Source organism: Pinus tabuliformis, chromosome 5_1, assembly GCF_031772625.1.
Source record: "Pinus tabuliformis cultivar Carrire ecotype Pingquan chromosome 5_1, CPIR1, whole genome shotgun sequence".
Classification (NCBI taxonomy): Eukaryota; Viridiplantae; Streptophyta; class Pinopsida; order Pinales; family Pinaceae; genus Pinus; species Pinus tabuliformis.
In genome coordinates, this window is record NC_142305.1 from 194,932,150 (window position 1) to 194,946,640 (window position 14,491).

General features: G+C 36.3%; 1 protein-coding gene across 1 annotated transcript in view; it reads left to right on the forward strand.

The window, feature by feature from the left end:
* Nucleotides 1–14,491, forward strand: part of LOC149164062 (transcription initiation factor IIF subunit alpha-like) — a 50,145-nt gene that overhangs the window by 14,725 nt on the left and 20,929 nt on the right. The window contains exons 8-9 of the mRNA XM_089431946.1: nucleotides 4,950–5,165; nucleotides 5,378–5,602. Coding sequence (XP_089288072.1) covers nucleotides 4,950–5,165; nucleotides 5,378–5,602 — 441 coding nt within the window. The remainder of the gene's footprint in view (nucleotides 1–4,949; nucleotides 5,166–5,377; nucleotides 5,603–14,491) is intronic.

A 14,491-nucleotide genomic window follows, 5' to 3' on the forward strand; every position in this document is an offset into this window, starting at 1 on the left:
CAGTAAGCTCATTTCCAAAATTGGGAAATTTGTTTTCCCGATGCTACGCCCTCAAGGAAAGAAGAAGACGGTGGCCACGACCTCCAGACAGGGCCCCTCCGCATGACAACTACAAATGGACAAGGTCGTTGAGGAGTACGAGGACATCTTCACCTCCCTCGCAGGGGTTCCTCTACACTGTCAGGTCAAGCACTCCATTGATCTAACCCCAGGTGCGCTGCTGCCCAATGGACCAATCTATCGACGCTCTATTTTGGAGAACGATGAAATCAAGAGGCAAATTCAGGAGTTGCTGCAGAAAGGTCACATCTGTTCGAGTTCATCGCCCTGTGGGAGCCCGATCGTGTTGGTATAGAAAAAGGATGGGACTTGGAGACTCTGTATTGACTATCGGGCGCTGAACAAGATTACTATCCATAGTAGGTATCTGATCCCACGGATTGATGACCTCTTGGACCAATTGAAGGAGGCAAAATATTTAAGCAAGATCGATCTGAGGTTAGGATATTACCAGGTACCAATCGAACCCCCCGATGTGTGGAAGACTGCCTTCAAAGCCAAGGGGGGCCTTTTTGAGTGGTTGGTTATGCCTTTCAGATTGACGAATGCTCTTGCAACCTTCATGAGGCTAATGGATGACATCTTGCGGCCATTCACCAACTCATTTATAGTGGTATACTTAGATGACATCTTCATCTTCAGCCGGAGTTGGGAAGAGCACCTCCACCACATCCGACAGGTTCTCCAAGCACTACGACAACACAAGTTCTTTGCCAATTTGGAGAAATGCACTTTTGGCATGACCCAGGTTCAGTATCTGGGATACATAATTGATGAATAGGGGGTGCATGTGGATCCAGCCAAGATCCAAGTCATTTGGGATTGGCCATCTCCAACCACCTTGACAGAGCTCCACAGCTTTCTAGGTCTTGCCAACTTCTACTGCAGGTTCATGTTGGGATTTTCTCATATCACTTGGTCCTTGAGTCAAGTCACAAAGAGAGGAGCGAAAGCAAAATTCTTTTGGTCTGAATCTCAACAGAAGGCATTCACAGAGTTGAAAAATCACGTCTGCTCGGCACCAGTGCTCGCATTACCAGAATTGCAACAACCATTTGAGGTCGAGACAGATGCCTCTGACTATGCTATTGGGGCAGTCCTTACTCAACACGGGTATCCGGTGGCATATCATAGTGAAACACTTTTAGACACAGTCGAGAAGTATCCTACTTATGACAAAGAGATGTATTCCATTGTGCAGGCCTGCCGACAATGGAAGCATTACATTTTGGGGAAAGAAATGATCATCCACATAGACCACTGACCGTTGCAGTTCATACAAACCCAAGGGAAATTGCAGAATGATCGCCATCAGAAGTGGTCCACATACCTGCAACAGTTCCATTTGAATATCAAGTATAAGAAGGGCAGCACCAATAATGTTGTAGATTGCCTCAGTCGACCATCGATCATGGTGTTAACCACCGTGCTCAACTCTTGTGGGCATGAGACTTCTGAATGGCCACTTCTCTATAAAAGCGACCCAGAATTCAGCCACACATACCAGACACTCTTGGAGGGTCAGCATGTTCCAGATTTTCACCTCCAGGATGCTCTGTTATGCCACCTGGGTCACCTTTGTGTTCCTTCAAGCGAGCGTGCCAAGATGATTTGGGAAGCACACTACAGTCGGGTTGCTGGGCATTTTGGGGTCGAGAAAATGGTGGCAGTACTGCAGAAGTATTTCTATTGGCCGAACCTTCGACAAGATGTCGGGAAGTACATCAAATCATGCACTGCATGCGCCATTGCCAAATCGACCATCAAGAAGCAAGGCCTCTATACCCCGCTGCCTACCCCTAGTTGACCTTGGGAATCCATCTCCATGGATTACATGTCAAGCTTTCCTTCCACTAAGCATGGAAACGACTGTTCTTTTGTTGTCGTCAACAGGTTCTCGAAGATGGCCATTATGGCGGCCTGCAAGAAGAATATCACAACAGAAGCCACTGCTAAACTCTTCTTTGAACGAGTGTGGGTACACTTTGAGATCCCACAGTCTATCATCTCAGATCGGGACAACAGGTTCCTCGGTACATTTTGGTCTAGTCTCTGGTTGATGCTGGACACCAAACTCACTAAGTCCACAACCTTCCATCCTCAAACTGATGGCCAGACAGAGGTTGTCAACAGGATGATCATACACATTTTGCACATGTACAACTCAAAGCATCCACGCACATGGGACGAGAGCCTCCCCTATGTTTAGCACAACTACAATTGGGCTCTCCAAAGCTCGACTGGCCACAACCCTTTTCAGGTGGGCTTGGGATTCCAGCCACTATGTCCCATTGATGTGGCCATGCCATTTGCAGCTACTCGTGCAGATTCGGCTCATGTCCATTCCGAAACAGGTAAGGCAAACAACGTCATTGAGCACATCCAACATATTTTCCAGTAGGTCCATGACATTTTGGAGAAATCAAATGCCAAGTACAAGCAGCGACATGATGAACATTGAGTGCCACACAAGTTTCAGGTCGGCGACAAATTTTGGTTGCATTTGCAAAAGGAACGCCTTACCAGAGCCTATCAGAAACTCAGACCACTCCGATATGGTCCTTACACCATTACTAAGGCTGTGGGAGACAATGCATTTGAGCTCAACATTCCCCCATTCCTTGGCCTGCACCTAGTGTTCAATGTGGATTTCCTTCGGCCATACTTGCCACCATTACTAGACACATCCGACATTGTAGAACAGCTCACACCCACAAAGTTAAATCCAAATTGCATGGAACAAGTTGCAACTGATCGGATCATGGACACACAAATCAAGAACACTCGCCAGCAGAATATCCAACTGTATCGAGTTGTCAAAGCAGACCAACTCCTTCACCAGGGCAAGTGACTCACCAGGGACCAAGTTCAGCAGAAGTTTCCTCATCTCATGGAGGAACTCAATGCAATGGGGACCATTGCTTCCTAAGGGGGGAGGAATGATCCAGGTGGATATTGGTGGCCACCCACCAAGTCCACTTGGACCCCCACCATTGTTTCTTTCAGCTTTCCAGTTTTCTTAATTGTAGCATAGTTTACTATTTTTAGCAGTTTTTCGGGTCCTGAACTTCCGGAGCTGTTTTAAGGCCCTAAGTGACATTTTTTGGGAAAATTGGGAGCAACATGGGTCCATGGACCTGTGTTGCTCTTCCCAAAGTTGTAGTTCTCGGATAGATCTTTCTAATGAGATACTGTATGTGTCAAACAGAGATCGTATGCCAAAGTTACGACCCCGGGAAGTTGATGTACCAATTTACCCAAACAGGGTTCACAGTTTGGCGTTTCATCTTCTAGGGTTAGGTTTTTGGATGTTTAGGGTTTTCCATTGTTTCTCAACAATAAATAGGCCTTCGAGCCTCATTGTAACACAGTTCAGAGGCATGTATCCGCCACATCTCTTCTCAGAGGTAAACTACTATCACCCTAGCTGGTTTATTTCCATTTCTATTTGTAAGCATATTTCAGTGTTTTACATTAATGAAATGAAGTATTATTTCCACTGCATCTTTGTGTTTATAGTTATCTCTATAATTTGTTGCGTTCCTGTTTAAATCCGGATCAATCTTCCCCCTAATTTCAAGTTTGAGTGGGTAACAAGTTTCCCTCCATTTGCCCCAAATTATCTAACATCAAATATTGGGTCCCCCCCTTTATAAATGACTGGCCTATGGGGTTAAATAAATAGCCTACTACGTCCTCCCTTGACCAATTTAATTCGACGAGGACATTTTATTTGAAAGGTTGATATGGAAAATTCATATGCAGTTAATACCAATGTTGCAAATATCCCGAATCTCATTTTTATTGCGAAAAAAATTGCAAAATCATGATTTTTTGGCCGCCCTAGCTGATGTTTGCCAAATTTTACTGATTTTTGGTGGTATCTCAATTTTCCCGATATTTTCATGATTTTTATGATATTTTGGTTTTCCTGACCCTTTCCAATTTTATCCTGATGCGGATGTTTGCAATATTGGAACATAATACTAAAGCATATTGTTGAAAATTGGAAGCTGTGAGATGAATTTCCTTGAATAAAATTTCGTTTATAACCTTTCTAAAGTGACTTTCTAAAAATAGAAAGTCATGTCTATCTTTGCAACCATGACTTTCCAAAATAAATCTCAAATAATGAAATGTTGCTTGTTTTTAACTTTTCTGCAATGTGGGCAAATGCTGTTTTGCGTTACGGAGTGTAAACCACGTATTTGCATTTTCAGCACAGTAGTGTAACTCCTTGGGTCATTTGTTGCCAGAGAGTATTTATAAGCATTCACAATACAAAATATATTGAAACAGCATTTGGAAAATGAAACATATCATGGTCTTGACTCTTGAGAAGTTACTCCCATGTTTGTAAGACAGTACTTCCATGACAGCACTGGGTTTATTCTATAAAAGCCACCAAAAGTGAGCACAGATTGCAAAATAAATTAGGGAGGAGAATAGAATTATAGCATGTTTACTGGATATTTTAGTTATTTGATGAGAAATTTCCTCAAAACATATTCATCTAGTCATAAAATGATTTTTGCCTTTGAATGCTTAATCTGGTTTCTCCGATTACTTGTCAACAGAGATAATTAATGTGCTAAACCTGCAGGATAAATAATATAGTTACATAATCCTTGTTTTGCTTCCTAGGCAATCCATCTTTGGCTGCCTAACACCCAAACTTTAGATTGGATTGCCCAAGCACTCATCCATATGGTGAATTGACTAGCTTAAATTTTCATTTTGGAACATCTCGAAATTTCAAACACTAAACGATGAAAATGTTGTGCTTTATCTGGTGTGTAATGACTTCTGTGCAGGGTTATTGCTTCTTCCCATGTTTATTTAGGTCGTACTGACTGATATTTCTTTCATCATTTATTTTTGTGGGGCAGGTAGATGATGAGATAGGTCTTTCGCCAGTCTTGGCCCCTAAGCAGAAAGACATTCCAAAAGAGGAGCCTATAGAGACCACTCCCACTAAAGAAAAGACTTCAGCATCTTCCAGTGCCACACCAACCACAGCAAAATCGCAGAAAGGAAAAAGGAAGTCTGGCAGTGATGATGTAAAATCAAGTGGAGCTGGATCTACAAAGAAATTGAAAACAGAGGTAAGTGATTATGTTGGCAAGATTCATGACTCTGGAAGTGCCTTTGGAGCTTTTCCCCATGATTTTTGCTCATTTGAGAATCGATAGATGCCTTTTTGCTATAATACCTGATCTATTGTACTTTCTTTGTTTGTGAAAGGATTTAAAGTTCACTGCAGCATCCTTTTTGCAATAATGCCTGATCTACTTTGAACTCTCTTTTTGGTTGACAGGATTCAAAGTCCACTGCACCATCCACTGTTAAAGAGGAAAGTACACCATCAAAAAATGTTTCATCTTCTGCAAAGCAAGCACCACCAGCCTCTAACAAGGCTGTTGGTGCACAAGCAACAGGAGCAGTGACAGAGGAAGAAGTGCGGACTGCTTTACGGCAAATGGCTCCAGTCACAACCCAGGAACTTGTAGCAAAATTTAAGGCCAGGCTTAAGACCCCGGATGTATGTATTACATATTCATGCCACCTGTCATTAAAAAGTTTACTTTTAAACAAAGCAATGGTTGAAATAAGGCTACACTTTCATTTTAAGCCCTCTTGATTATGTCATCATAGGCTCATGACACTGTTAGCTTTACCTGTGTGGCTTTGACTGTCTTCCAGCTACTACACCCTTCTTTCAGCAGAATAGACAGCAGCAACAGTTGCCCTCATTCAGCTGTTCTGTATAGCAGTAATGAGGGTGAGGGAACATTTATGGGGGGGGGGTCGAGATAGGGGGCGCATGCATGCTAAAGTTTAAGCATGCATGTGCCATCCAAGGATCATTTCCAGTTTATATGCTTTTATTTATTTAGTAGTTAAGCTGTAATTTTGAGTTACGCTTTATTTAGTTTACTGTTTAAGTTTATGCATGCATTTGTCACCCTAAGTTTATTTCCAGTTTAGCCGCTTTTCTTTATTTAGCAGTAAGGGTTTAGATGGCATGCTTGGCACATCTCTATAGGAGGATGCATGAAGGATTTAGATGACATGCTTGGTACATCTCTCTAGGAGGATGCATGCTTGGTTGCCTTAGATCATCTCCAGTAGAGGTGCACTTTAGTTTGCTCTCTATCCATGTGAGGAAGGTGCTCTTGTGATAGGTTTGATATTCTTCATTGAGGCACTGCTGTGCATCTGTCCAGATTTATTGTACCCTCTCTTCTTCCTAGTCTATAAAGGAAAATCAGGTTGCACCATTGCGGTGTGTTGTCGCACAGATTGTCACGACAACGCTCAGACCGGGGGCTGTCACTCTGATCCCCGATCTCTCCGTTTAAGCATGTCTCCCGTGGCTAAGGGGGGTAGACCCTATAGGAAAATGAATGACCAACTGTGAATCAGTTGGTTTGGGAGACATGAATGGAAACCAACACTAAATAGATTTTATTAATTTAATGGACCAGTGCCTTATGAAATGAATGAATAAACGATTAATTGTCAAATGCTGCAAAAATATAGACTTATCAAAAATCGTTTATCATCAAAGCTTAACTTTTACCAGATACGAGATAATCAATAAAGGCTCAATGGCTTAATGATACTCCAGCAATTAAAATTTCGAAAGATAAAGTTCGATACATAACCACGTAAAATATTAATCAGAGATCACATTCATGTAGTTGATCTTCATATGAACATTAAAACATGTTAAACATTAATTCCCACATCAACATTTTGGCCTCAGCAGAAAAGATGAAAACTAAGAAATTCCCGAGCCAAAGCAAAAAATTTCCCAAAATATTTTTATATTTTTCAAATAAAACAAAATTTAAAATCAAAAAATCTAAACTAAATAAAAAAAACCCTTTTTCCTTTTTATAATTTTATAAATTTTTATGAATTTTTAATAAAATAACATTTAACTAAACAAAAAATGAAATATAAGTCCTAAAATAAAACTTAACTCACATAAAAAAATAAACTCTTTTTTTTTTGTAATTCAAAATTTAAAACTAATATAAAACTAAACTAAAATGTAAATGAAAATAGAACCTAACAAATCCTAAACAAAATGTTAAACTAAACTAGAGTCTAAAAAAAAAACTTTTTATGTTTTATGAAATTTTTATATTTTTTAAAATTTTAAATTCAAAATAAAATGAAAAAAAAAATCTAATCTAAAACTAAACTAATCTATAAACTAAACTAAAAGAACTTTTTTATGCCTTTCTAGATTTTTTTTTGAATTTTTAATAAAATAAAATTTAACTAAACTATAACAAAAATAAAAATTAAATCTAAATCCTAAAATAAAACTTAAACTTTTTTTATTTTTTATTTTTTCTCTTAAAATAAAAAATTTAAACAAAATTAAAATCTAAATAAAATCAAAATCTAATCTAAACTAAAGCTGCAAAGAAATAAATCTAAACTATACTAAATCTAATTTAAAGTAAAAAGAAGAAAAACAATTTATGTCCCTTTTTATCTTTTTTTTTTATATGAAATAAAAATAAAACAAGACCTAGTTAATCTGAAAAGTCGATTTTTTTTAGGTCAAAATTTGAACAAAACTAAACAAATCTAAAACTAAAATTTAAAATCTAAATAAAAAAACTAAAATCTAAAACTAAACCTAAGATTTTAAAAAAGTCTAAAAATAAACTAACGTATGTAAAAAAGAAACGAAAAGGGAAAACTTACGATAATTTACCAAGTCGAAATTTTTGTTTTCTGCTGTTGTTTTTTAATGTATGCAGGCCGTACGGATGAGGGAATAGCAAGTGCGATGGGCGCTGGGTGAGGGATGAAATTTCGATGGCACAGGAGCAACGAAGGATGAATAGCTAGCGTGAATACCGCGTGGGTATGGTGAGTTTGCAGGTTTGCAGTGCGTTGGTGAGGCAAGAAACGACGACAGCAAGGAATGGCATCAGCGTGAAGGAAGAGATGCAGCGATTATTTGCAGCTTTTAACAATTCGTTTTGCAGATTAAGGTGGAAAGCAAGGATGATTTGCTGTGTGGAATTGAAAAACCGATAGCAGCTGAATGTAGAGCTGAAGCAGCGCAAGGAAAAGTGCTTTGGATATGGCAGGCAGCGCGGAACTGGAAGGAGTTGTGGCAATGTTTAGCAGCAGATGAGTAGCAAGAGCATAAAAAATGACTGTGTGGAGAAAGGAGAAGAAACGCAAGGACAGAGAGAGGACGTGGGTAGCTTAGGGAGTTGCAGATGAGGCAAAAGATGTGTTGACAATAGACAGATGAGAGGGTTTTGCAGGCTGAAATGTATGTGGGCTTCTCCCTTGTGTATATATGTGTTTTTCTTTTGACTTTCTGTACCTGAGACCAATGTACACCTGAAAAAAATTCGAATTTTTTCCTGCGAAATGAAGCCCCAGGAACAACAGACAGATGGCTTGAACAAACCCTCGAATTTCTCCAGAAAATTTGAAAATCTTTTTTGAGAATATCCTTGCAAAAATGAAACCCCGGATGGCAGACTACTTGAGATTACTTGATGAAACCCTAAAAAAATTCTCAAACCCTGTCCCTGCAACTTGCAATGGGAAAACGAAAACCCAGAAAATATATGCAAGGATTGAAAATAAAACCCTACAAACCAGCTACAAATTTACAACATTTACAATTTGCAGGCTCTAAAACAGCCAGATTTATCAATAATCACAGTAATATTATCAGAATTTAATTTTAATGTAAAACGCTTCAGAAAACCCTGCATGCATTCATAAAAAAAAATATTTCGAATGATAAGCCCGGGATCAAGAACGGGCTTGGCTCTTTCAGAAAACACAACCCGGGATTTGGCTGGTTCAGCCGAGAACTTCCTCTAACGCCTGGTAATCTGAAAAAAAAGGATTTCCTGCACAGCTTAAAATCAACCATCAACATAGAAGGAGAAAACAATAGTGAAACCCCGATCAAATGGATATACCTGCCACTATATTTCAGAATCTAAACTATCATTCAAACCCCAAAGATCAAACAAGATACCTGTGCCTAGATCAATCTTCATTAAGCTATCATTAATGGCTGAAAATAAAATTATGCAGAAAAAATAGAACAATCTTACAACATTTTCAGAAGAGTAACACCTGCAAGATTATTAACCCCAAAGTCTTTTTTATTGCACAAAAAATGACTACAAGAGAGCTTTCTTTAGCACCAGACTCTCAGATCAAATCTGATCTCAAATGACCCCTAGCACCCTATTTAAAGGAAAAATTCCCAACAGCTAGTTCGAGTGATCCATGTCAAAATCATCTTGACCGTCGATGAGCATCAAGATATCTCTTAATCTCATCCGTCGAATTTTTAATGCATTAAAAAATTGAAATTCTGCATTTATTTACTCAAAATATTATTATTTTATTATTTTTAAGTTTTTATTTTTTTATTATTATTTAAATTATTATTTATTTTTTTAATTTATTTTATAAATTTTATTATTTTTTATTAGTATTATTTTTTTTTAATTTTTATTTTTCAGTTTTTTTTTTTTAAATTTTTAAATTTTAAATTTATTTTTAAATGGATCCTCGAACTTAGTTTTTGGAAAAATCACCTAGGACCTAGGACGTAGGACTTATGAGGGGATTAAAACATTTTCTAACCCTCAAGACACTTTACATCATGACTTTTACAACTTTACATCTCAAGGGGGAGAACCCATTTGACTTAGACCCTCATAAACCACCCAGTTCTGCGACACAACTATAATCTAGCAGATTAACACGCTAGGATTCTCTTAAGATTCTAATGACAAAATCCATTCTGGCTTTGGGGTTAGGCTGAAGGAAAACTCTGTCGATCATAGATCGGTGAGACAAAAAACTTTCCGGAACGTAGATTATCACTAGGAAATTAGGTCCACCTAGACAATTTACATACATGACTCATATTTGCAAAGATTATTTACAATTCACACATGCAGATTGGGTTTACAACATAGTATGATCAAGTCGACGATGACTGTCGAATGGCACAGACATGTCGATCAAGTGATATCCCTTTTTGCGAAGAAAAGGGGGTGTACTGCTATGGGTAGTTGACCGGTAGTGGTCAACATCTGGCTCTACTTGGGGACACGTAGCTGCACTGTAGGAATGTGAGAATCCAGAATCTGCATCCACGCAACACACAACAGAAATAAGTAGCGTCCATCCAAAAGTCATCATATAACATTTAAGCACATGAAAGATATAAACTCTTCATTTATTAACTATCTCGAAAAGTAAATCTAATCCTAAAACAAAAATGAAATGCTGAAATGACAAGGAATAGGGTTAGAAATACAATACAAAGGATGCCCCATGGCATCAGATGTGTTCAATGTAGTGTATACTGAGCATTTGCCTGTTTTCAGGGAAATCTGTCGGCTGTTTGTCGGATGTGCCATGTCCAATTTTGCATATGGTAGGACTTTTTCCTATCCGAAAATCAAGCTGCTCTCGTCCGTCTGATGCATCAAATCTTCTTCTCGTTCTCTTTCTTTGGCGCTTTTTCTTCCTGGCAGGTCGTATCATTGATGGCATGGAACTTTCTGCTTCAAAACTTTCAGATGAAGTATGCGTGACATGTATTTCTTCATTCTGCATCTGCCCTGCCAAGGATGATGGACCAATCTCACAGGTGCCATGAGTTATAACTTGATCTTCAATGACTGGTGGATTAACCGTGTGAGTATCAATCTGATTATTAATTTCCCTTTCATCCAGGCAATTTTCAATGGAACAAAGAACCTCATAACAAGATGGAGCTTGCTGTAACAGATAAGGAGGCTTCTGATCTATTGACATTCCTCGGTTTCTTTCATCTTCCGATTGCTGTTGAAATTTCTGAAACTGTATTTTAATGGCATCCATCTGACTAGAGTGTTCAACCTTTATAGCACTAATTTCCCTGGCATGGTTTTCTTCCATATATTTTATTACTTTATCGTTCTTTTCCTTTATGGTCATTAAGCAATACTGCATAGAGTTTATCTCTTCCTTATGATTTGCTTGCATGTTTATCATATTTTCCTCTAAGCCTGATAACTTGCTTTGCATAAAACTAATTTCTGTGTCATGATTAGTTTTCATGGCCTCAATTTCCTTAGCATGCTCATTTTGCATAATTTCCATCTCCTTATTATGTTTTTTCAGGTGGGTGCATAAAGTTCTCACATCATTAGCATAATTAGTTTGATTGACCTCCATATTTTTTACCAGCCGCATTAGTTCTTGTATAATTTGCTTCTGATCTTCCTTTTCATTGTCAACACTGTTTTACAATTTGTCCCTGCTTTTCCACGATCATAGATTTGATCTGCAATGGTACAGGTGGATGGCACATTCTGATATGAAGAATTGTTTTGGAATCTTTCATCGACAGCTGGACCTTTTACAAGATTACTTTCATTCTGTTGCACAATTTTAGGGGCACAAGGCGAGCTATCTGGATCACCATATCGATCTTTAAAAGCATCGACAATGTCTTGTAAAGAAGTGAAAGAATCTTCAGGACAATTATTAAATCAGTTCAAAGCATCACCCTTTAAAGAATGGACAAATAGACGCATCTTGACATCTTCATGATTATATTGAGGAAACCTACAATATATGATCATTACACAAGTAAACCTGTTTAAATGCTGTCTAACAGTGACTGAATCACCACCTGAGAACAAAAATACTTTAGAAATGGCCTCTTTCGGAAAATCATGGAGATTATCAGTAAAATGACATGGTTTAAATGAATAATCCATGATGAATAACTAGGGGCCCAATGGATGATAGTACGAGATCTCTGCTCAAGAAAATCAATAGATGAAAGAAGTGGAGTCGCCACTTGAACAATAAATCTAATTATGGGATCCAAAAAGCGACAAACAAGCTGATATGAGGGAGGCTTCTTGTCTGGGAAAAATAAGAAAATGGAGTCGCCACCCAAATAAGAAACGAACTGAAGAGAAGTTGCTGATATGACGAAAGATAAGGTGATGAAAAGATCCAAATGATGCCAAAAAATGTTGATTCTGCCAGCTCAATGAGATATGCGAAAGATGAAAGAATGATAAATGTCGTTGAAACGCCACGGCCAGAAAAACTCTATCCCCGGCAACAGCGCCAAAAAATGTTGGTGTTGACGGCTCAAACGAATGATAGAAAGATGAACGATGAATGATGAAAAGTCGTTGAAACACCGAGAATAAACTATCCCAAGCAACGACGCCAAAAAATGTTGTCGCACAGATTGTCACGACAACGCTCAGACCGGGGGCTGTCACTCTGATCCTCGATCTCTCCGTTTAAGCCTGTCTCCCGTGGCTAAGGGGGGTAGACCCTATAGGAAAATGGATGACCAACTGTGAATCAGTTGGTTTGGGAGACACGAATGGAAACCAACACTAAATAGATTTTATTAATTTAATGGACCAGTGCCTTGTGAAATGAATGAATAAATGATTAATTGTCAAATGCTGCAAAAATATGGACTTATCAAGAATCGTTTATCATCAAAGTTTAACTTTTACCAGATACGAGATAATCAATAAAGGCTCAATGGCTTAATGATACTCCAGCAATTAAAATTTCGAAAGATAAAGTTCGATACATAACCACGTAAAATATTAACCAGAGATCACATCCATGTAGTTGATCTTCATATGAACATTAAAGCATTTTAAACATTAATTCCCACATCAACATTTTGGCCTCAGTAGAAAAGATGAAAACTAAGAAATTCCTGAGCCAAGGCAAAAAATTTCCCAATTTTTTTTTTATATTTTTCAAATAAAACAAAATTTAAAATCAAAAAATCTAAACTAAATAAAAAAAAAAACCCTTTTTTCCTTTTTATAATTTTATAATTTTTTTTTATGAATTTTTTAATAAAATAACATTTAACTAAACAAAAAATGAATTTAAGTCCTAAAATAAAACTTAACTCACATAAAAAAGATAAACTCTTTTTTTTGTTCTAAATTTAAAACTAATATAAAACTAAACTAAAATCTAAATGAAAATAGAACCTAACAAATCCTAAACAAAATGTTAAGCTAAACTAGAGTCTAAAAAAAAAAGAAATTCCCGAGCCAAGGCAAAAAATTTCCCAATATATATATATATATATATATTTTTTTTCAAATAAATCAAAATTTAAAATCAAAAAATCTAAACTAAATAAAAAAAAAACCCTTTTTTCCTTTTTATAATTTTTTATGAATGTTTAATAAAATAACATTTAACTAAACAAAAATTGAATTTAAGTCCTAAAATAAAACTTAACTCACATAAAAAAAAATAAACTCCTTTTTTTTTTTGTTCTAAATTTAAAACTAATATAAAACTAAACTAAAATCTAAATGAAAATAGAACCTAACAAATCCTAAACAAAATGTTAAACTAAACTAGAGTCTAAAAAAAAAACTTTTTATGTTTTATGAAATTTTTTTATTTTTTTATTTTTTAAAATTTTAAATTCAAAATAAAATGAAAAAAAAAATCTAATCTAAAACTAACCTAATCTATAAACTAAAAGAACTTTTTTATGCCTTTTTTGATTTTATAATTTTTGATTTTGATTTTGATTTTGATTTTTTTTTTGTTATGAATTTTTAATAAAATAAAATTTAACTAAACTATAACAAAAATAAAAATTAAATCTAAATCCTAAAATAAAACTTAACTCTTTTTATTCCTTTTTGTCTTTATGATTTTTTTTTTAAAAATCAAAATTAAAAAAAAATTAAAATCTAAATAAAATCAAAATTTAAAAAAAATTAAAATCTAAATAAAATCAAAATCTAATCTAAATTAAAGCTGCAAAGAAATAAATCTAAACTATACTAAATCTAATCTAAAGCAAAAAGAAGAAAAACATTTTATGTCTCTTTTTATCTTTTTTTTTTTTTTTTTTATATATGAAATAAAAATAAAACAGGACCTAGTTAATCTCAAAAGTCGATTTTTTTTTGGTCAAAATTTGAACAAAATTAAACAAATCTAAAACTATAATTTAAAATCTAAATAAAAAAACTAAAATCTAAAACGAAACCCAAGATTTAAAAAAATTCTAAAAATAAACTAACGTATGTAGAAAAGAAACGAAAAGGGAAAACTTAAGATAATTTACCAAGTTGAAATTTTTGTTTTCTGCTGTTGTTGCTGTTGTTTTTTAATGTATGCAGGCCGTACAGATGAGGGAATAGCAAGTGCGATGGACTCTGGGTGAGGGATGAAATTTTGATGGCATAGGAGCAGCGAAGGATGAATAGCTAGCGTGAATACCGCGTGGGTATGGCGAGTTTGCAGGTTTGCAGTGCGTTGGTGAGGCAAGAAACGACGACAACAAGGAATGGCAACATCGTGAAGGAAGAGATGCAACGATTCTTTGCAGCTTTTA